The sequence below is a fragment of the Lutra lutra genome, chromosome X, assembly GCF_902655055.1.
Source record: "Lutra lutra chromosome X, mLutLut1.2, whole genome shotgun sequence".
NCBI lineage: Eukaryota > Metazoa > Chordata > Mammalia > Carnivora > Mustelidae > Lutra > Lutra lutra.
In genome coordinates this window covers 19,876,381-19,896,565 of record NC_062296.1, presented here as the reverse complement: position 1 = coordinate 19,896,565, position 20,185 = coordinate 19,876,381, and the positions used below count along the sequence as shown (strand labels likewise).

Sequence of the window (20,185 nt, the reverse complement as noted above, 5' to 3'; positions counted from 1 at the left end):
TTCTGTTTGCTCTTGCACTGGACTTTGAACAAAATGACCTTTTTGTCTCTGAGGTTGCAAGAGCAAAGGCCCTGGACAAGATGGGAAACAAGGAGCTGGAAGCATGAGGCAAGGAGGGGAGGGGGTTATTGCTGGTGCAGTCCCTGAGTGCAAAGGGCCAACAAGAGATGTTCCTTGCCCTCCAGTGCCAGACAAATAAGGGCAGAGGGGAAGCAATGAAAGGGAGCAAAAAGTGTGCTGAGCTTCGATCCGAGAGTTCTGGGTCTTCCTCTTGATTTCTGCCACTAATTATCTCTGTGCCCTTTGGTAAGTTTCTTAGCCATCTAAACCTCCACTTCTGCCTTTCCTTCGCCTGTAATGTGAGATTGTGTGGCATGGCTAGGGGAGGGGAAATTTGCAAAGCACTCAGAGGAAGGGACCCTTGCGCTGAATCTTGAAGGAGAGATCAGCTTTGAATTAAGGGAGAGAAGATTGTGGGGTACAGTGGGAGTAGCCCAGGGAATTTAGCAAACAGGTATGCGTAAGGCAATCAGCTGGCTGCTGCGTGGAAAATTGCTATGAATCAGCCCCTGCCCCACCGCGGAAGGCTTTACAGAGAGTGGGGGAATCTGAGCGGCAGAGCTTAGCGCTCGCTGAGCCTGCAGCTCCTCGTCCCAGGACCGGCTGTGGCCGAGCCGCAGGACTGACCAGCGGGTCACGCAGCCACTCATTCCCTGGCCGGACCAGGAGAGTCGCCAAGAGGTAGTGCAGGGGCAGAGCTCCAGGGGCTTGAATTGGGCTTCAGCCCAATGAGGGGCTAGAGTGGGAGGTGAGGGTCGTCCAAGGGAGGACCCGACATGAGGGAGGGAGAGGAAGCCCGCAAGTGCTCGTAAGTTTTAGGTTTTCGCGTTCAATGTTCAAACCTCGAGCTCGAGAGCAAGATTTAATTTTTCGCATTCTTAGCAGGGAGTGGAAGCTGAGAAGGGTCTTTGCGCGCCGCGAGGCTTTGTTTAACTTCGTAGCTTCTGCGTTCTCTCAAGCCACATCCGGGCGGGACGCGCGTGGTGCACCCCTGCCAGAAGGCCGCGCTCTGCAGCACGGTGGCAGCCAGAGGCCCAGGCAGAGGGCACAAGGTCCACGCCAGGCCGGGTCTTCTCTCTGTCCTCTTCCCCTTCCCTCCGCCGGCACCGAGCGCGGGGGGTGAGGGGTTGGGGGGGGGGCAAGGGTGTGTGTGTCAAGGGCAGACAGCGGAGCTGCGGCTCCAGGAGGGAGAGACTGGGAGACCCGCTTAGACTCCTCTGCTCTCTGGAGCATTTAGGCCTGCGGAGGACTAGGGGCGCCCTTGCTTCACAGCTGTGGACAGCGGCAGTATGGCCCCGTGTCCTGGAGTTGGTGAAGTCCTATGGAAGTATCAAGGACTCTGCAGACTTGTGAGCTGTGTTTCTGCCGTGCTCTTAGATAAACAGGATGATAATAAATTACCCCAGTCGTGTTTTGGCTTGGAGATGCTCACCAACTTTCCCAAGGCCACTCAGCTGCCTAGTAACTAGGCAGGCCTCCTGATTCCTGGTCTAGGGTTTTTTGTTTTTGTTTTTGTTTTTGTTTTCACTGCATCATAGCTGAGAGGGTGGTCTAATTTTGAAGAGGCGATAGACATTTAAAAAATATGGTTATTTTAATGTAGTTTTAAAATACCATTCTTAGAATGACAGCTACCTGAGAAAACATCTCCCACAGCCCCAATTCTCTATGACAGCCACTCAGACAGGATTTTGAAAAAGAAAACTGGCAGCAAACTGGATGCTTATTGGGGGGAGGATATGATCAAAGGAGATGAGAGGCAGGTGCGGGTGGGGAAACAAAGATGGGGAAAAGGTAGTTCTCAGCACAGAATCTGAGAAGAACTTTATTCTAGACGTTTCCTTCCTCGGGGTCTGTTCAGATAGTGTGAGGGAGTGTCTCCATTGGTCTTTTCTGTCTCATGCCCACTCTGTAGAAGCCCCAGCTGTGGTCTGCAGGTACAAATGCTTGATGGCAGAGTCTTATTTCTCTCCTTCTCTCTGTTGTAGCGAATACATTCTGTGTGTGTCTGTGTGTCTAAAAATACATATGTGAAAGAGCTTGAGGGTGTGTGTGTGCATGGATGTCTATGAGAGTGAATGCATGTGTTTGAAAGGGAGTGTGTCCTAAAGAGGGGGGCTTGGGGTGACAGGGGAGTTGAGAAGATGGGAAAAATGAATCAAAGTTTACTGAAAACCTGCAGCTGAGTAAGGGTCTTCCTAGTGCTAGTGGACCTGAGGAAATAGTCAATTCTTAATATTCTTTAAAGGAAAAAGGGAGAGGAAATCTATTTAAAACAGTGTAGGGAAGAATGATATTAGACCCATGGGCCTTTCTTGACAGGCCTACAGGGTCTTAACATTTATGAGATCTCCAACTAGCCTGCAAGATCCCAAGGGCAGAAACGGGCTTTCCACTCCAGATGACTCCCCACAGTCTTCTCCCACACCTAGCATGGATGGCTTGCACACTGTGTTGTGGAAGCCAAAGGTGGGGCCTAAATCCTTTTTGTGGGCCAGTTCATTTTTTCTACATTTCACAGCCGTGACTAACCCCTGTGCCCCCTCCACGCAGAGTTGTCTTGCATCTCTGATCACTAAAAGACACAGTGAAGAAACAGTTTAACTCATCCCCTCTAAAAGGGTGCCTCCTGCTGACTGACAGTGAGTACCCATATTTGCCTTCAAAGGAGGGTGCAAGGGAGGGACACTGTCTGCCTCATTCCAGATAGTGACACTTCTGCTCAGTCTTACTCTCAGATTTTACTTCCAGCTATTTTGGAGGACAACTCCTCACCTCGGTACAGCACTGTCTTTTGGAAGATTATTTCCTTCTGCCCTGTCTTTTATTTAATCTTTACCACAGTCACAGCTAATAATTATGATGATTCTTATTTTGTAAGGTGATGGAACTTGAGGCTCAGAAGCACGAGATAATTTGCTACAGGTCACTTGGTTAGTGAGTGTGTGAACTTACATGTGGCGAGGCTGGGATTTGAACCCAAGTTCCAGTCTATATCTCAGGACCTTTCCAGGATGGCATCCTCTCAGCTCAGGGGGTACGCCAGTGTGAGGGATGTGGTGGGAGGAACACAGAGACCTTTGGTTCCCTTTCCCTCTATCTACTCCTTTCCTCTATGTTTCATAATAGTCTTTTTCTGAGCCAGCTCTCTGATCATCATCATCATCATTTTATTTACTTATCATAGCCAAAAATCAGTTGATCAACTGATCTTTCTAATCTATCTCTACTCTCATTTCCCAAGAATAGTGTGAATAAATAAGACCTTAGAAATCTAGCTGCATTCTTAGGAAAGAATGTAGTCACAGTTCGGACTGTTCCAGTTCTGGGCAGCAGACGAACAACCAAGAAATACCATGATTCGGTGGGAAAGGCAAGACCTGGCCTGAGGATAGGTAGGGACAGTTGGTTCCCAGATGGGATTTTTCCATAGCTTTTTCGTGCAACTTCACGCAAGTCACAACCTCTCCCGAGCCCAGTTTGTTGTTATCTGTAAAATGGGGAAACATAATACCCCACCTCCCTCCTTTCCAGAGGTTGTTGTGAGAATAAAATAGCATGATTCATTTATCCATGAATCACGAGTAGCTGTTTCTGTTTTAATTACAAGACTTTTATGTTCTTTCAAATCTCTCAAAGTTCATAATCTTATGATTCACCTAAGGAACACTTGTTGCACACCTACTGTGTGATAGGGCCCAGAGATAATGGGCATATTGAAAGCTTTTGAGAAAATGAAAACACGAGGCAAATTAGACATTTAAACGCAGGTCGCCTCCTATTGATGGATCATTTTATGTTTTACTTTTTTGGCCATGACATACAAGAAGCAGCAACCGAAAGGGGAAAACAGACAGGGACATGGCTTGTGATGCCAGCACTAATATGCACTCTGACACATCCTGCAGATAATAGTGAGAATACCTCTAGTTCCTTGCATTTGGTGTCGCATCACCGTGTTTACACTATCCTTTGGGATATTTGTAGCATAAACATTGCCTTTCACCATCCTGGGCTGTAGTTGTTTCTTTAGCCAATAATGTTTTAAAAAGGGCATCCCACATTCTATAGAATGATGCCTGTACTGTTTTTTACAAAGAGATTGTAATTTGTGGTGGTTGTCTGCCTTCAGAGGTGACTTCCCCTGGCTTATGGAATCAAACTTTGATTATGGGTCCATTCTTTTGATATGGGTAGTTAACCATGTGTTATTTGGCAACTATTAAGAGTAAGGGTTAGGGTTAGTTAGTTAGTTAGGTAGGTAGTTAGTCCTAGTAAGGGTGGATGGAGCAGTGGAGAAAGCTCTAGGACTGAGAAGAGGTAGGTTATTGTCTAGATTCCTGTGTCAGATTGCTGTGTGGCTTTGGGAAAATTCCTGTCCCTCTCTGAACATCAGTTTTCTGAACTGTGGAATGGAAGCTTTGGACTAGGTGATGGCTAAGGTCCTTTTTCTCTCTGATCCAGTCTAATATACTAAGCAGTTCCTGAAAGTTCCTTTTTTCTTCTTCTGAAGCCAGAGCTTTTCTCAATATATTTTAACAGACTACCTCCAGTTTATGAGCTTCTGCTATGGCATGATGGGCTGACTCTATGTATTGAAGAACACTGTCCCAAAATTTAATTATCCTGGGACACCATCACTGCATAGGATAAAATGAGCCATTTTGTTCATCACAACTGCAGCCTTTGCTGAAATGGAGGTTATAGGATAACAACTTAAAGACTAACTCATTAATGCTCAGGGATGGAGGGACTGTGCCAGCAGACCAAAGTGGTGCCCAAATGTTTTCATCTAAAAACCTGTATCTCTTTTGCATGTTGCGATATATTAATGGGGATGTCTTTATCCATTGTCACTGCCTGTGGACATTTGAATGACCCAGACGCAATGCCTATCTCATCCACTATTGATTCCTCAAACTCTGAGGAGCAATCAGAGGTTTGGAACAAAATTCTGATGGTGCCATAAAGTGTCTGTAAGGATTCAAATGATGGCATCAGTGCAGTCCCTGCTTTTATTCTCATAGGTGTTTATTAGTGAGCACTATGCCGCCCCCAACTATTTGATGGCAGCAATGGAGTAAATTAGTCCTCCAAAATGTGAGGGCTGTGGATTTATGCTTCCCTGAAAGCATTTCTGTCCTCACAATGCCAAAGTGGGTGACCTTTCTGATGTTAATTTGTTTCTCCATCTGTGCTATGTGTTTCAAGAGGACGTGAGGAACAGGCTTGATGTCACTTATGTGTGTTTCTCCTTTTTGTATTGTTGGAGACTTGCTCTGGGTGTCCCTCTGCTCTTTGTTCAAACTCTCTCCTTTGGCATCTGCTAATATCCTAGCCCTTTGACTGATCTAAATATAATTATGCCTTCTTTTGCCAGTGACAATGTAAAATTGGATGTTTGAAAGAAAAATAAATTTTGAGACATATAGGCACTTTACTAACCTGAATAATAGCATTTGAAAAATGGACCTATGCAGTTAGTTTTCCAAAATTTTGTAAGATAGTTGTTTTTTTTTTTTTTTTTTTGAAGACTTGCCCCTCATGCCATTGGGGATTGAAGAAGAAAGATCTATTCCCAACAGTCTCCCAAGATCTCTTTACCTGTTTTAATTTAATCCAAATTTAGTAGAGCTTGAACAGAGTAGGATGTACTCATTGATGCAAATTCTAATTTTATGTAATTACTTTTGATACCTGATATTTTCTGGTAAACTCGGGCCCTTTGCAAATAATCTTCAAGAGCAACATGTTTATTAAAAACCAATGCTAAATATCACACATATATTATTCATTTAATTCTCACACAACTGCTGAAATGGGAATTGTATCATTTCCCCACTTTATAGAGGAAGTCATTGAGGCTCAGAGAATTCAACTGATTTTCTTAAGGTCACACAGCTAAGAAATTGTAAAGCTCTGCTTTGCACTTAGCTCTAACTCCGGGGGCCACTACAGATATTTGTCTAAGGATATTGTTTTTGCAAATGTTTTGAATTCTAGGCTGAAATTTAGAGGGCCTGCTTTCCCCCTTCCTTCTGTATTTTTGGATGTCATGGTCACTTCAAGCCAGCCCCATGACATGCTGAAGGGGGAAGGGGAAGACACTTTGGAGCCAGAGAGATTTCTTGGCACTTTGTTCCCTGTGAGGAGCTTGGAAAACCAAGTCCAAGGACAAGTATTCAGATCTCAAGAACCTGCTATGTACCTCTGTCTCTTGGTGGTGTTGAAGCCTGCTTACTTGTCCTCCTCCCCACCCTTTCCATCTGCTTCCTGTCTGGGCACACTGGCCTCGCTAACTCTGCTTCTGTCTTGTATTCTCCTGGTGCCTTGAGAGACTTGAAGGCAAGCAAGACAGTGTCAATTTTACTGGCAAAACTGCAGCATACGATTGCTCTTAAGTTTAGCCCTCTATCTTTGAGCAGGAGGCAATGACAAACGGTTTATTCTAAGGCCTTTGATTTCCTTTGTAATTGTAAGCATCCAGGCTGACTCATCTCTCAAAGGCTTTTCTCTCTCTCTCTCTCTTGGCTGGTGTTGTTTTGAGGTTTTCTTGTTTGTTCTTACCTTATTTTGGGGGGAGAGAGGGATTGATTTTCATCTTGATTTTTGGGTTAAAGAACCAGCCTACTCTTTGGATGACCAGATCTGGGAAGCCTTAGAAGAAGTAGCTGAAGCTCCAAAGCAGGTACAAAAATGTCTGAATTGGGGCAAGGGGAAAAGTGGGAAAGGGAGGAAAGGGAAGAAAGGGGGAAAAGGGGGGGGAGGAATGGGGAAAAGGGGTAAGGGGAAAAGGGGGGAAGGGAGAAAGGGAGAAAGAGGAGAAGGGAGGAAGGGGGGAAAGGGGGAAAAAGGGAGTAATGTCAGAAAAATTCAGTCAGAGCGAGGTTGTATGTGACAGGATGAGACCCTGGGCTAATAGGTTCTGGACCTGCTAGAGATTCAGTCTGGGACTGAGGTGGGTGCTGTGCATGTCTCTTTGGTTAAAATGATCATTTTTGTGGATACAGTTTGGCGGTTGGGCTTAGGCATTCACCTTGGGTCCAGGGGATGGTGCTTTGCAGTTGAAGTAGCTTTAAAAAAATCCATGCTAAGGATGTTCCTCCTAACTCAGTTCTGAAGCCATAGAAAGACTCCTTGTCTTTTCTCATACTGCACTTCAGTTATCTGGCAGGAATTTATTATTGACATGCATGACTTTGGCCATTAAGGAAAGTGGGCAAAAGAGAATTTTGGAAACAGAAGAGGGGTAGGATTTTTGTGGGTCTGTAGGTTTGTGTGTTTCTTTTGAACAGAGCTCATTTATTAGATTATTGGATGACAAACTCATCCCTACTTTTCTCTGTTAAAGCCGCATTCCCTGCTCTTTGGAATTTAAGGTTTCCCCCAACTCAATTATAATATATAGAATATTACCATAAAACTCCATGGCAAACGGGAGCTCAGAAAAAAAGATGGCCTGTGACCACTTCCTTTCTTGTCAAAAGGTCTAATTCCCCCAAATTATCTTCCCTGTCAAGAACCAGCACCCATTCACTCACCCAAACCATAACCTTTGGAGCTGTTCCAAATTCTTTTCTTTTTATTACAGTTTCCCTAAGTTCCTCAATTCTACCCATAAAATCCATCCCCTGCCCCAGCCCAGTGACAGTGACTTGTATCAGCATCTCTTTGCGTCTTGGCTGATCTACCTACTTCAGACTCTCTACCCAAACCAGGCTTTTCACTGCTCCCTGTGCTTTTTCCAACTGCAGCGCTGACTCTGTCACTCCCCAGTGAAAACCCTGCAGTAGTTCCCTACTGCCTTCAGGAGAAGGTCCAGCTCCACAGCATGGCTTAAGGGCCATGCCTGAGCTCATCCCTGCCTAAGCAGATTTATCTCCTTCCATCCCCTTTAGACAGCTTTAAGAATGTAAAACCTCTCTCCTGTGTCTCTGCCTTTGCCCAAGCTGATCTCTTTCTGGACGTTCCCCCCCACCACCCCATCCCTGTCTCCAGGCAGACTTAAATGTCTCCTCCTTTCTGTTCTCCCAGTCTCTGCCTTTGCCCAAGCTGATCTCTTTCTGGACGTTCCCCCCCACCACCCCATCCCTGTCTCCAGGCAGACTTAAATGTCTCCTCCTTTCTGTTCTCCCAGTACTTTGTTTATATCTTGGCCACTGACTTATCACAAAGTTTGGTAAATTGTTGCCACCCTGTGTGTCTCCTTCACTGCACTGTTAGATCTTTTATGAAAAGAGTAGTATTATCTTGCTCATAGTTGAATCTTTAGTGCCTGGCACAAAGTGGGCAGTTCATATAGATTTTTAAAAAATGAATGAATGAAAGAACAAGTGAGTAAAGGAGGCCAGGATGTGCAGGAAAGAATGCTGTATGGGGTCTAGGGAGATCCCCACTGGGGGATCCTAGGTAGCCTGGGAGCAGTCTGAGATAGTAGAAACCATGGAGAAGGGACATATAAAACAAGTTTGCCAATACACTAAGACAAACTTCGGTCTGATCACCAAACCTGTAGTAGGGAGTCCCTCTAGAAATGGCCTCAAAATGATGCTTGTTTGTTTTGGTACAAACTGATGTTTTGTTCATGAAAAAAAAAATCATATAATCAAGTTGTACAATTTTTGGTAAATAGAAAAAAGGCAAAAGGCAAACAAAATCTTACCACTTAATACGGATGCTATTCTTAATGGGGTGCATTTCTTTCAATCTTTTATTTTTATGCATGTTTTTCTTCACATGGTTGTAATCATACAATTCTATATTTTGTATTTGCTGTTTAGAAGCTCTTTGTAAGCCTCACTTTAATGATTACATAATTTTCCAGACTGTGGTCATTCCATAATTTATATAACTAGTCTTGTTGCTGGCCTAGCTTTTCCCCCTTACATGTTTTCTTGTTATGGCTCATGTACATATAGTTTTTACTGTCCAAAGTAAGATTTCATTAGGATAGATTCCTAGAAGGGAATTACTGGGTCAAAGGGCCTGGGGATGATGTTTGGCTCCATACTTATGTGTCCAATTTGCTTTCTGGAAGATCTGTGCAGATTTTCAGTGCTCCTAACCTAGATGGATGTGCCCATTTCATCCAACCTGGCCAGCATAGAATAGTATCATTAAAAAATAAAAATGAACTCCATCACTGTTCTAATTAATTGATGGAAAATATTACCTTATTCTTGTCTCAGTGTACATTTTAAAATTGTGAATAAGGTTGGTTGATTTTCTTTCTAATCTTTTTTTTCCTTCTTTTCCTTTTCTTTCTTTTGTTTTTCGTTTGTTTTCTGGTGGGTTTTTGTTTTTGTTTTTGTTTTTTGCCTAATTAGGTTTTCTCTTTTCTGGACTGTCGGTTCAGGGCTGATTTTTTTTTTTTAAGCTTTTTTTTTTTTTTTTTTTTAGCTTTTTTTTTTTTTTTAGTTGGTTTTTTTTTTTTTTTTTTTTTTTTTTAAATAAGCAACCAGAGGCAGCTCTCCTTGAGGGTGAAGCCGCCTCCCAGTCTTCCCTCCCCCTTTGCCACCCTCTCCACCCCCTACAGTTCCTTCCACCAGGTCCAGTGACAATTGGATGATGCAGCCTTGATAATCATCCGATTCCAGAATGGGTGGCTGCATTCCTTTTCTGAAGGCAGCAAGGACACTGTGTCCCAGAATTATGCCCCCTTTGCTGTTATTGTCCGTTTTCATTTTTTTAGTGAACGTCCTGGGAGGAGCCCCAGGACACAATCCGGACCGCAGGACGAAGATGATATCAATACACAGTCTGTCGGAGCTGGAGCGTCTGAAGCTGCAAGAGACTGCTTACCACGAACTCGTGGCCAGACATTTCCTCTCTGAATTCAAACCTGACAGAGGTGAGCCGGCCCGGAGCGTGGCGTCCCCGCCTTCCGGCGAGCGGACCCCCGGGCGAGACGGGCAGAGTCTGGGGTCCAGGAGGGTGGGAGGGGCTCCCGCTCCCGTCCCCGGGCGCCCAGACAGCCGGGGAAGCGGGAGTTGAAAGGTGTTTGAATAGTGGGAGAGATCAAGATTAGTTGAGTTGGGTCGAAGCCTGGGGGGCTTGAGGGGCTGTCAGACAGCCAGGTGGACAGAGGGCAGGTGAAGAGACTGACGCACCAGGTGCGGTGCGCGAAAGAGTCAGAGGGAGGCGGTGGCGCAGAGGGACACTCTGGAAGGGACCAATACGCACAGAGACCGCGCGCTCGAGAGACGGCGAGTTCAGGGAGATACCGAGACAGTGGGAGAGACAAGCGCCAATCCGGGCTCAGAGCGGGAGGGCTGTGCGGGCGCGGGAGCGTGGCAGGAGGTGCGCTTCGAGCGCTGCGCACCTCAGCCCGCTGCAGGGGAGCGAGCGGGACAAAGCCCTGGATGGGGTCCGAGCGTGTGTTGGAGGGTCAGGGGTACTCGCGGACTCGGTGGCCCAGAGGAGGTGGGAGGAGGCGCGCGGGCCGAGGGGCCCCCCTGCGGCAGTGAAAAGGGCGGGGGCGTGGGCTCGCCAGGCGCGCGCAGCGGGAGCGGCCTGAGGGCGCCGGGAGAGCGTCAAGGAGACCCCGCTGCAGGGGTCTGAGCGCCGCGATGGCGCAAGTCGCGGTTTCTCGGGCTGCGGCTCGTGAAGCCGACGGCAGCCGGGGCTTGAGCGCGCCTGCGGGAACTTGGAGACCCCTACTTGCTGCCGCGCTGCAGGCGGAGCCCCTCCCCTAGCCTGTTGCACAGTTCCGGCGCCTCAGACCCCCGCAGTTGATGCCTGAAGCCTAGTGTGGAGCTACTGCCGTGCTCGACACGGTGTGCGGTGCGCACGCGGCGCCTCCAGTCGTCTGATCCGGTTAAATTCTTAGAGACTCAGGTGTGATAGATAGGCTTGTTCCCGTTGTCAGACGGGGAAACTGAGGTTGGGAGAAAGCACAACACTTTGAGCGTGCTGGATCAGACTGTTTGCCATCCTCCTCCCTGCAGATCAATACATTGAGATGTTTTCGACACTTATTAAATCCTTTTTGTGTGAGCGTGCGTGTCTTTTCTTTTTCTCTTTCCATAGCTCTACCTATTGACCGTCCAAACACCTTTGAGAAGTGGTTTCTGATTCTGAGAGGACAGCAGAGGGGTGAGGGGCTTTCTTACTTCTCTTAGGAAATAAATGGGCTGCTGACACCCCCCCCCCCAATATTGTGTCCCTAGCTACTGGAGGCTGGGCGGTGCCCACTGCGGCTGGGGGCTCACCCCCCCCCCAACCCCCTAGGGGATGATTTCAGGAAATGGCGCACTAGCTACAGGCACGCAGCGGTCCTAGCTGGTCTGCCTAAGCCTTCCCGGTGCACCCCCTCCAGATCGCCCAGAAGAAACTGCCCTCATTGTTTCGAGGCTGTCACCTCCTGGCAGGACTTAAGGCAGGGACCTTGAGCTCCGTCGGGGTAGTTTGAGTGGAGCTGAGTCCTTCCGCCACACCGCTGCAGGGTTTTTTTGGTCGCTCCCCGGGGAGGGGCGCTGTGGGTCTGGAGGGGTGGGGTTGGCGGCGGGCGGTTGCTTAGAAGTGTGGGTGCCACAGCCCCTGCAGTTCCTCCATATTTAAGCGCTGCGGAGCGTTGACGTTTCTCATTCTTTCTCTCACTGGCTTCCCAGTCGTATCACTGAAGACATTTGGCATTCGTCTGGAAGAGGTGCTGGTGAATGAGCTTACCCGCCGCAAGCATCTTGAACTAACAGCCGCGATGCAGATTGAAGAATCCACCGGTCAGGCTGCGGGCCGTCGTCGGGGAAATGTGGTGCAAAGGATGTTTGGCCGCATCAGGCGCTTTTTCAGTCGCAGGCGGGATGAGCCCTCTTTGCCCCGGGAGTTTACTCGCCGTGGGCGTCGAGTGAGTTAAAGGTTCAGGCAGTGGTTCAGGCGTTGGCCCTGAGGCATCCAGAGATGCGGGTTGGGGGGGGGGCGGCAGGAGGATCAAGACCTGTGTCCTCAGAGGAAGGGGGGAGATGAACGGAACATGTTGGAGGGGTGTAATTGGCTTGCCACGGAGAGACTGCCTCCTGTTATGAATGTAACGCAATCCTCTGGGAGGTCTGAAGGGACCCTCCTGCCCCCCCTCCCCCATTTTTAAGATAGTCTGGGTTTCTCCACAGGGTGCAGTATCTGTGGACAGCCTGGCTGAACTGGAGGACGGGGCTCTGCTGCTGCAGACCCTGCAACTTTCCAAGATTTCCTTTCCAATTGGCCAGCGACTTCTGGGATCCAAAAGGAAGATGAGCCTCAATCCGATTGCTAAACAAATCCCCCAGGTTGTTGAGGCTTGCTGCAGCTTCATTGAAAAACATGGTAAGGGGACCTGGAAATGATGTCTAAATCAAGGTAGGCAATTAAAGGGAAAGAATGGTGTTCTAGAAAAGGAGAGAGAAAAGAGGTCATGTGGTCAAGGATGGGAACATTCCCCTGCCCCCAGTTGGTGTTGGGATTCAGCTGGGGAAAGGGGAAATGCGGTGGGGAAGGGGACCAGAGATACTTAGCATCCCTTGGTCTTTTCTTTCAGGCTTAAGCACGGTGGGGATTTTCACCCTGGAATACTCAGAGGAGAGAGTGCGTGAGGTAAATTGGTTATGTTTATACTTACATTCCCTGACTGAGGGAAAGCAGGTGGGGGTGTGTGTGGGGTTCTCCTCCCCACAGACCTGGGGGAGTTTCATGCTTGGGGTGTGTGTTGGGGGCCAATGAAAATCTTCTTTCTAGCCCCTGAGGGTCACCATATTGCCAGCTACTTCCACTGAAGCTTGAGGCAGGAGGTGGCCTGTGGTGGGCAAGGCAGAGGATCCATGTATTCTCTCCCCTTTTCCTAGCTCCGTGAAGAATTTGATCAAGGGCTTGACGTCGTGTTGGATGACACTCAGAACGTACATGATGTGGCTGCACTCCTCAAGGAGTTTTTCCGTGACATGAAGGACTCTCTGCTGCCAGATGATCTGTATATGTCCTTCCTTCTGACAGCAAGTAAGTCTTCTGCTTCCCCTTTTCAGGCAAGAAAAGTAAGTAGTATGGGGGTGTGGAGGTCTTGGGACAAGAGCTCTCGCTGCAGGACCCCAAAGAACTAAAACAGAATAAACATCAGAAGATGAAAACACCTATCCAGATTGCTTTTCTTGTATCTCTTAATATTCCATTGTAAGTCTATTGTTTGGAAATTTCTCTAGAGCTTCTTGAAGCTTTGTGTGCCTCTCAGGGCAAAGAAGAACCTAGGTTCTATAGAAGGGGTCTGATTTTGATGGGATCACTTTCTTGCTTTTAGGGTTCTTGAGCTCAAATACTTTGGGAATGAGCAAAGACAAGATGCCTGGGTTCTTTCTCCATAGCTTTCCTTAGTTTTCAAGCATCATCACATCTCTCTTGATACCAGGTTGCTGCCAAGGTTAGCCCCCTGAGCCAGCCCTTGTTTTCCTTCTTCTAGCTCTAAAGCCACAGGATCAGCTTTCTGCCCTGCAACTGCTGGTTTACCTGATGCCACCTTGCCATAGTGACACCCTGGAGCGTCTGCTGAAGGCCCTGCATAAAATCACTGAGAATTGCGAGGACTCTATTGGCATTGATGGACAATTGGTAAAAACAAAACAAAACAAAACAAAACAAACAACAAAAAACAGCTCTGGAAAAGAGTTATGAGAGTAGTAGGGGACATGTGTGGGAGTATATGAGAGACAGAGACACACAGTAGGAGAGGGAAATAAGAACAAAAAGAGACATTTATAATTTTGTCATTTCCATCAGCACCTCGGAGTTGAGCACTTTCTGTTTTCCTTTTCATAGGTTTCAGGCAACCGTATGACTTCTACCAATTTGGCTCTGGTGTTTGGATCTGCTCTGCTGAAGAAGGGAAAATTTGCCAAGAGGGAGTCCAGGAAGACAAGACTGGGGATTGACCACTATGTTGCTTCTGTCAATGTGGTCCGTGCCATGATTGATAACTGGGATATCCTCTTCCAGGTAAATGGAACCTCTGGACAAACTTACTTCACAGCTTTCTCTCTCCTATTCGCGAGGCAAGGGAGAGATGTACATGCATCCCTCATGGTAGCCAAAGCAGGCAGCCACCAAATTTTCCAGAAATTCCTCCTGCATTAGATGGTTATGGCGCCTTCAGTCCTGGGTACCTGATAGAGATGAGTCTACATTTAAAATGTCATATAATAAAGGCTAACATTGCTCATTTTACCCTCAGGTGCCTCCCCATATTCAGAAGCAGGTTGCTAAGCGCGTGTGGAAATCCAGTCCTGAAGCCTTGGATTTTATCAGACGCAGGAATTTGAGGAAGATCCAGTGAGTGTTTTGTTGGTTTGTTTAAGCTTAGCCTGAAGCAGCATTGCCTGTGGGGGTTCTAATCCCAGACCACCATCGTGTTAGACAATCTAAGTATAAAAAACTGACTTGCTTTTTAAAATTCATTCCCATCCAGGAGTGCACGCATAAAGATGGAAGAGGATGCTTTACTATCTGATCCAGTGGAAAATTCTGCTGAAGTCCGGGCTGCTGTCCTTGCTCAGAGCAAGCCCTTTGATGAAGGTCAGTTCCCTGCTGGAGGTCAGGCCCTTGGTGAAGGTCAGGCCCTTGGTGAAGGTCAGGCCCTTCCTGAAGGCCAGGTCCTTGCTGAATATGAGCTCCTTGGGGAAGGTGAGTCCTCTGAGGAAGATGTGTCAGTCCATGAAGAGCTAGTATTTGAGTATCTCAATCAAGGAGTAGCCTTTGGGGAAGTTCAAGGTCTCGAGATCCCAAATGACCTTGAGATTCAAGGCCCACATCTTGAAGGCATCCCAGAGCTTGATGAAGAAGATGATGATCACAATGACAATGATGACAATGATGATGATGATGATGATGATGATGATACCCTGAATTTTGATGATCTTCCTCCCCTTGAAGATATTCTGGACCCTGATGATGAAGTTCCTGAACTCATTGAAATCCCAGACTTTGAAGAAATACCATATTTTGATATGGTCCCAGACCCCGAAGGAGCCCCAGATATGCAAGGAATCCCAAATCTTGGAGAAAACCCGAACTCTGACCTTGACGAAGGACCAAATTTTGAAGATAACCAAAATCTTGACCTCGCGCAAATTCCTTATTTCCATGTAATCCCAAACAATGAAGTCCCAGACACCAATGTAATCACAGACCACACAGATGCTTCAGGTAATGATGAAAACCCAGATTCTGAAGAAGATCCCAATCTTGAAGAGGTCCCAGCTCTTGACGAAATCCTAAATGATGAATCCTCAAATGCTGAAGAAATTCCAGACCATGAAGAAACCCCAGAGCTCAATGAGATTTCAGATTCTGATGAAAATCTTGATTTTGAGGAAGTCCCAGCTCTTCACGTGGTACCAAGCCCTGAAGAAGCCCCTGGGGGTCATGAAATCCTAAATCATGAAGAATCCCTGGAGAGTAATGGACTCTCAGACTCTGAAGAAGATCCCCACCTTGAAGAGGTGCCAACTCTTGATGGAGTTCCAAATGATGAAGAAACCTCAGTTACTGAAGAAATTCCACATCAGGAAGAAACTCCAGAAGTCAATGGAATTGCAGGCTCTGAAGAAGACTCCAGCTCTGAAGAGGTCCCAGCTTTCCATGTGGTAACAAGCCCTGAAGATGTGTCTGATTTTGATGAAATTCAAGACCAAGAAGAATCTTCAGATGTGAGTGAGGTCCCAAACAGTGAAGAAGCCTCAGATGCTGAAGAAATCCCAGAACACAAAGAAGCCTCTGATGTCAGTGGAATCCAAAGCTCTAAAGAAAGCCTCAATCTTGAAAAAGACTTAGTTCTTACTGTGGTTCTAGAACCTGAGGATGCTCAAGTTCACAACAAAATTTCTAGTTCTCTGAAAGACAAAGCCAACACCTTTGAAGAGGATGAAGTTAGCAATTTGGTTCCAGAACCTGAAGAAATGTCCATTCTCAGCACAATTCCAGACCCTCAGCCAGACCTGGCTGTCAGTCTTGCAGAAATCATGAATGTGGAAGCTGTCCCAATGCCTAATGATCTTGGCTCCAAAGAATTTTGGAGTCCAAAGGCAATCCATAAAGAAGATGCAGATGTTACATTTCCTGTAGATACAACCCTCCTTAAAAACAAGTCTTGGCCTGGCCAAGTCATGAACCACAAGTCCTCCCCAGAGTCATTGATGACTGACACCTGTTTTCTCCCCTCCATGAAGTGCTGTAAACTTCCAGCTCCAACTTTGTTACTCATTTGCTTAGTGAAATTAGTCAGGCTGCTTATAGGGTGGTGGTGGTTGTTAGGAGGCCACCCTCTTCCCCACCTTCCTGGTGGTGGTGTCCGTTTGCTCTGAGCACAGGGTATCTGTCTCACTCTTTCTGTTCTCTAACTCAGCCCTACCCCCAACACCTTCCACAGTGGGCCTAGATTTAGAGATCTATATTCTACTGTTAGGCTGCAGTTTCCTTAACATGTCAAATGGGGATACTCACTCCTATCCTAACTTCTTGCCTTGTATTGTATTTGAAGGGCTAAATTAGGTCTTAGTCTTTTGGGTGCTGTGCAAAATATAAAGTCTAGAAACATAAGGAGTTAACATTGTTACTATTTTCCAGGTTCCTCTGAGGAGCCAGCTGTGCCTCCCGGCACTGCCCGTTCCCATGACGATGAGGAAGGAGCCGGTAACCTCCCCATTCCAGAGCAAGACCGCCCATTGCTCCGTGTGCCCTGGGAAAAGGAGGCCAAAACTGGCATCGGCTACTTCTTTCCTTAGATGTTTTTCCTTCTATAAGGTGCCAGACAGGGGAAAAGGGTGGGGGTAGACTTGGGATGTCACAGGAAACATTGAGGAGAATGTTGAAGGTAAAGATCTGAGGGTAAGAAGGATTTCCACCTGATGCTCGGGTCAGGCTGAGAATTCCAAACACACTGCCAGCCCCTTCACTGGGGATGTTTGGTCCCTTTAGCCAGCAAAAGCAGCGATGTTTCCGTGTCATGCCCAGGCTCCCTGGTGCTACCTTGCCTTTCTCTTTTACCCCTGATCTTGGCTTTTCCACAGTGCAGCCCTTCCTTTAATTGATGTGACATTTGTGGTAAATACCTTGTCCCAGAGAAGCTCACAAATCTCGAGGTGCTTTCCCTCCCCCCAAAAGGGAATTGCATGCTTTTCCTGACTTTCCTTCCCTCCTCCCGAGAGCTCAATTGGAAAGGCCCTCAAGAGGCATGCTAGGACGTAGGTCAGCCTACAGATAGCTGACAAAAAAATTAATGCTAGACCATGTCTAGACCATGTCATTAGACCAACTCATAGCCATGTCCCCACAGCAACTCCACCACCTCAGGATTTCCTCCCCCTAAATTATTTAGACCAATGGTTCATCCAAAAGCCACTCCCAAAATTCTGTGCAGTTTGGCTCAGGTCATGCTAACAGGGAAACCTCAAGTGTAAGCCTAACTAGCCTTCTGGGATCAAAAGTTAGAGGAAAAATTTGATTTTATTACCTAGATCTGTTTTACAGACAACTGGAGTTAACATCCTATTGTCAGCAAAACAACTAGTTAGGTAGAAACACATAGTTCCAAGTAGCTAAAGTCACCTGATTATAAATGTTCTTAACTATCGTCTCTGTAGTTCCTCTATGCAGGACGGTACAAATTTGCGGGACATGCTCTGGTAACACACAGATATGGGTTATGTACGACATCCAAAATTATAGCTGATATTGATGGGTAACAACTGCTAAGGTCCATAGAATGAAGAATGTATTGTATTGAGGGATAGAAATTGATCACACAATGGGTAACAACCTCAGAGCTCGAAGATTTGTGATTGTTAAAACTTCTCTGGCATTTAATCATTAATAAACATCTGTATTGTGACTGCAGCATATTCATGGCTTACTGTGTGTGTGTCTTTTTTTTTAATTTGAAAATTGTGTTGGTGAGTTGGGAAGCTCTGATTGGAGCTGAAGAGGAAAGAGAGGTAGGAAGAGGAATAAAGGAGAGGGGTGACATGGAATAATGGGATGGAGAGGAATGGAATAAAGCAAAGGGGGAGATGTGGAATAAAGGGGAGGGGTAATGAGGCCTAACTGGTTGAGATGACATGGAATAAAGGGGAGGGGTAATGAATAAAGGTGAAAGATGATGTGGAATAAAGGGATGGAGGTGATAAGGACAAAAGGGGAGGGGTGATGGGGAATAAAGAAGAGGTGATGAGGTATGAAGGGGAAGGGTGACGTGGGATAAAGGGATGGATGTGATGGGGAAAAGGAAGGTTATGGGTGATAAAAAGCAGGAGTGATGCAGAATAAAGAGGTGGTGATGGAGAATAAAGGGGAAGGGTGGGTGAATGGAATAAAGGGGAGAGTAGTATGGGATAAAGAAGAAGAGGGTGATGGACAGTAAAAAGGTGTAAAATGGAAGACAGTAAAAGAGTTGTGGTTGAATAAAGAGAATGAAAAAGTTAAAGTAGAATAAATAGATAAAAGGGAGGGGTGATGGGAATAAAGGGGCAGAGGTGATGGGGTATGAAGGGAAAGAGTATTGTGGGATAAAGGAGACGGCATGATGTGGGATAAAGGGGTGGATGTGATAAGTACAAAAGGTGTTATGGTGAATAAAAAGCCAGGGTGATGGGGAATAAAGAAGCGGTGATGGGAAATAAAGGGGAGAGGTAGGTGACATGGAATAAAAGGGAGGGGGGATATGGTATGAAAGGGAGGGATGATGGGGGAGTAAAGGGGAGGAAGTGATGGGGTATGAAAGTGAAGGGTGTTGTGAGATAAAGGGATGGAGGTGATGGGGACAAACGGGGGTTATGGGGAATAAAGAGGGGAATAAAGAGGCAGAGGTGATGGAGAATAAAGGGGAGAGGGAATATGGGTGGAGAGGAAGAGGGTGACAGGGTGTAACAGGGTGCTGTTGAATAAAGAGAATGGAAGAGTTAAAGTAGAATAAGTGGGATAAAAGGGAGGGTGATAGGGAATAAAGGGGCAAAGGTAATAGGTTATGAAAGGGAAGGGTGTTGAGGGATAAAGGGGGGGTGATGTGGGATAAAGGGGTGGATGTGATGAGGACAAAAAAGGGCTTATGAAAAATAAAAATTAGGAGTGAGAATAAAAATGTGGAGATGATGGGCAGGTGACATGGAATAAAGGGGAGGGACATGGGATAGAAGGGAGGGGTGATGGGGAATAAAAGGGAGGGAGGGGTGAAACGGAATAAAAGGGAGGAGGAACATGGGATAAAGAGAAAAGGGGAGTAAAACGGAATAAAAGGGAGGAGGAACATGGGATAAAGAGAAAAAGGGAGTAAAATGGAAGACAGGGTAAGAAGTGTAGTTGAAAAGTTAAAGTAGAATAAATGGTTAAGGAAGAATGAAGGAGAAGTAGGGGAAAGAATGAAGCTTAAGAGGAGGACCTCTAAAGGGGGAAAGGAGAGGAATAAAGATTGCTAGATGTTCTCCACTGAGAAATTCCCCTTGGTCTTGTGAAAAATGAAAACCTGAAAACATCTGGAAATCTGTGATTTTTAGGGGTAAGAGAACAAGAAGTAGCTGTTTGATTGATGGAACCGCCAATCTTTTTTGAAAACTTAAGACTTCATGACATGCTTGGAAACTTCCCATATCTGGGACAGGGCCCCAGAAAGTGAAGTGTTGTGTATTTTTATTTTTGTACACTTCGCTTTAGGATATATCCTGTGTAGAGTTTTACAGAGAGCAGAAATGTCATATTGGTTCCCTCCCATAATAATTATAATCATTATGATGATAGTTGACACATAGTGAGTTCTTCCAAAGTGTCTGCCACTGGGTTTGAAGCTTTACATGCTTCATTTTAATATTCACCGCTCTATGAGATACATGCTACTGTATTCCTCATTTTTGTCTTGAAGAAAATGAGATACAGAGAGGCTGATAATCTGCCCAAATGACACATCTGGTTAGTGGAAAACAACCAGTGTCCAAAGCTGGAGTGTTTAACCACTAGATTGTGCTGGGGCATCTATTTTAGAATTCTTCCTCTGACAAGAGGTTGCACAGTGATATCTTTGGGCAGTTTTTTGGATGGGATTTGCACTTCAACAAGCAAGTTTCATTTTCTTTCCTCCAAGGTCTTTCTCTCTAGATAGGACAAGATGCTAGACAATAACTGCTAT

At 46.2% G+C, this 20,185-nt stretch overlaps 1 protein-coding gene across 2 annotated transcripts in view; it reads left to right on the top strand.

Moving 5' to 3' along the window:
- The window catches only part of ARHGAP36 (Rho GTPase activating protein 36), a 30,663-nt gene extending 13,385 nt beyond the window's left edge, over positions 1-17,278 (top strand). Inside the window, exons 2-12 of one of the 2 annotated variants that reach the window (XM_047715795.1) lie at positions 9,752-9,910; positions 11,089-11,154; positions 11,670-11,905; positions 12,168-12,360; positions 12,572-12,627; positions 12,876-13,026; positions 13,481-13,629; positions 13,837-14,013; positions 14,249-14,346; positions 14,483-14,589; positions 16,639-17,278. In XM_047715795.1, the coding sequence (XP_047571751.1) occupies positions 9,752-9,910; positions 11,089-11,154; positions 11,670-11,905; positions 12,168-12,360; positions 12,572-12,627; positions 12,876-13,026; positions 13,481-13,629; positions 13,837-14,013; positions 14,249-14,346; positions 14,483-14,589; positions 16,639-16,796 (1,550 nt within the window). In that variant the 3' untranslated portion in view covers positions 16,797-17,278. Of the gene's footprint in view, positions 1-9,524; positions 9,911-11,088; positions 11,155-11,669; positions 11,906-12,167; positions 12,361-12,571; positions 12,628-12,875; positions 13,027-13,480; positions 13,630-13,836; positions 14,014-14,248; positions 14,347-14,482; positions 14,590-16,638 lie in introns of those variants that run through there. The other variant, XM_047715794.1, reaches the window with a different exon arrangement.
- The last annotated feature ends 2,907 nt before the right edge of the window (positions 17,279-20,185 follow it).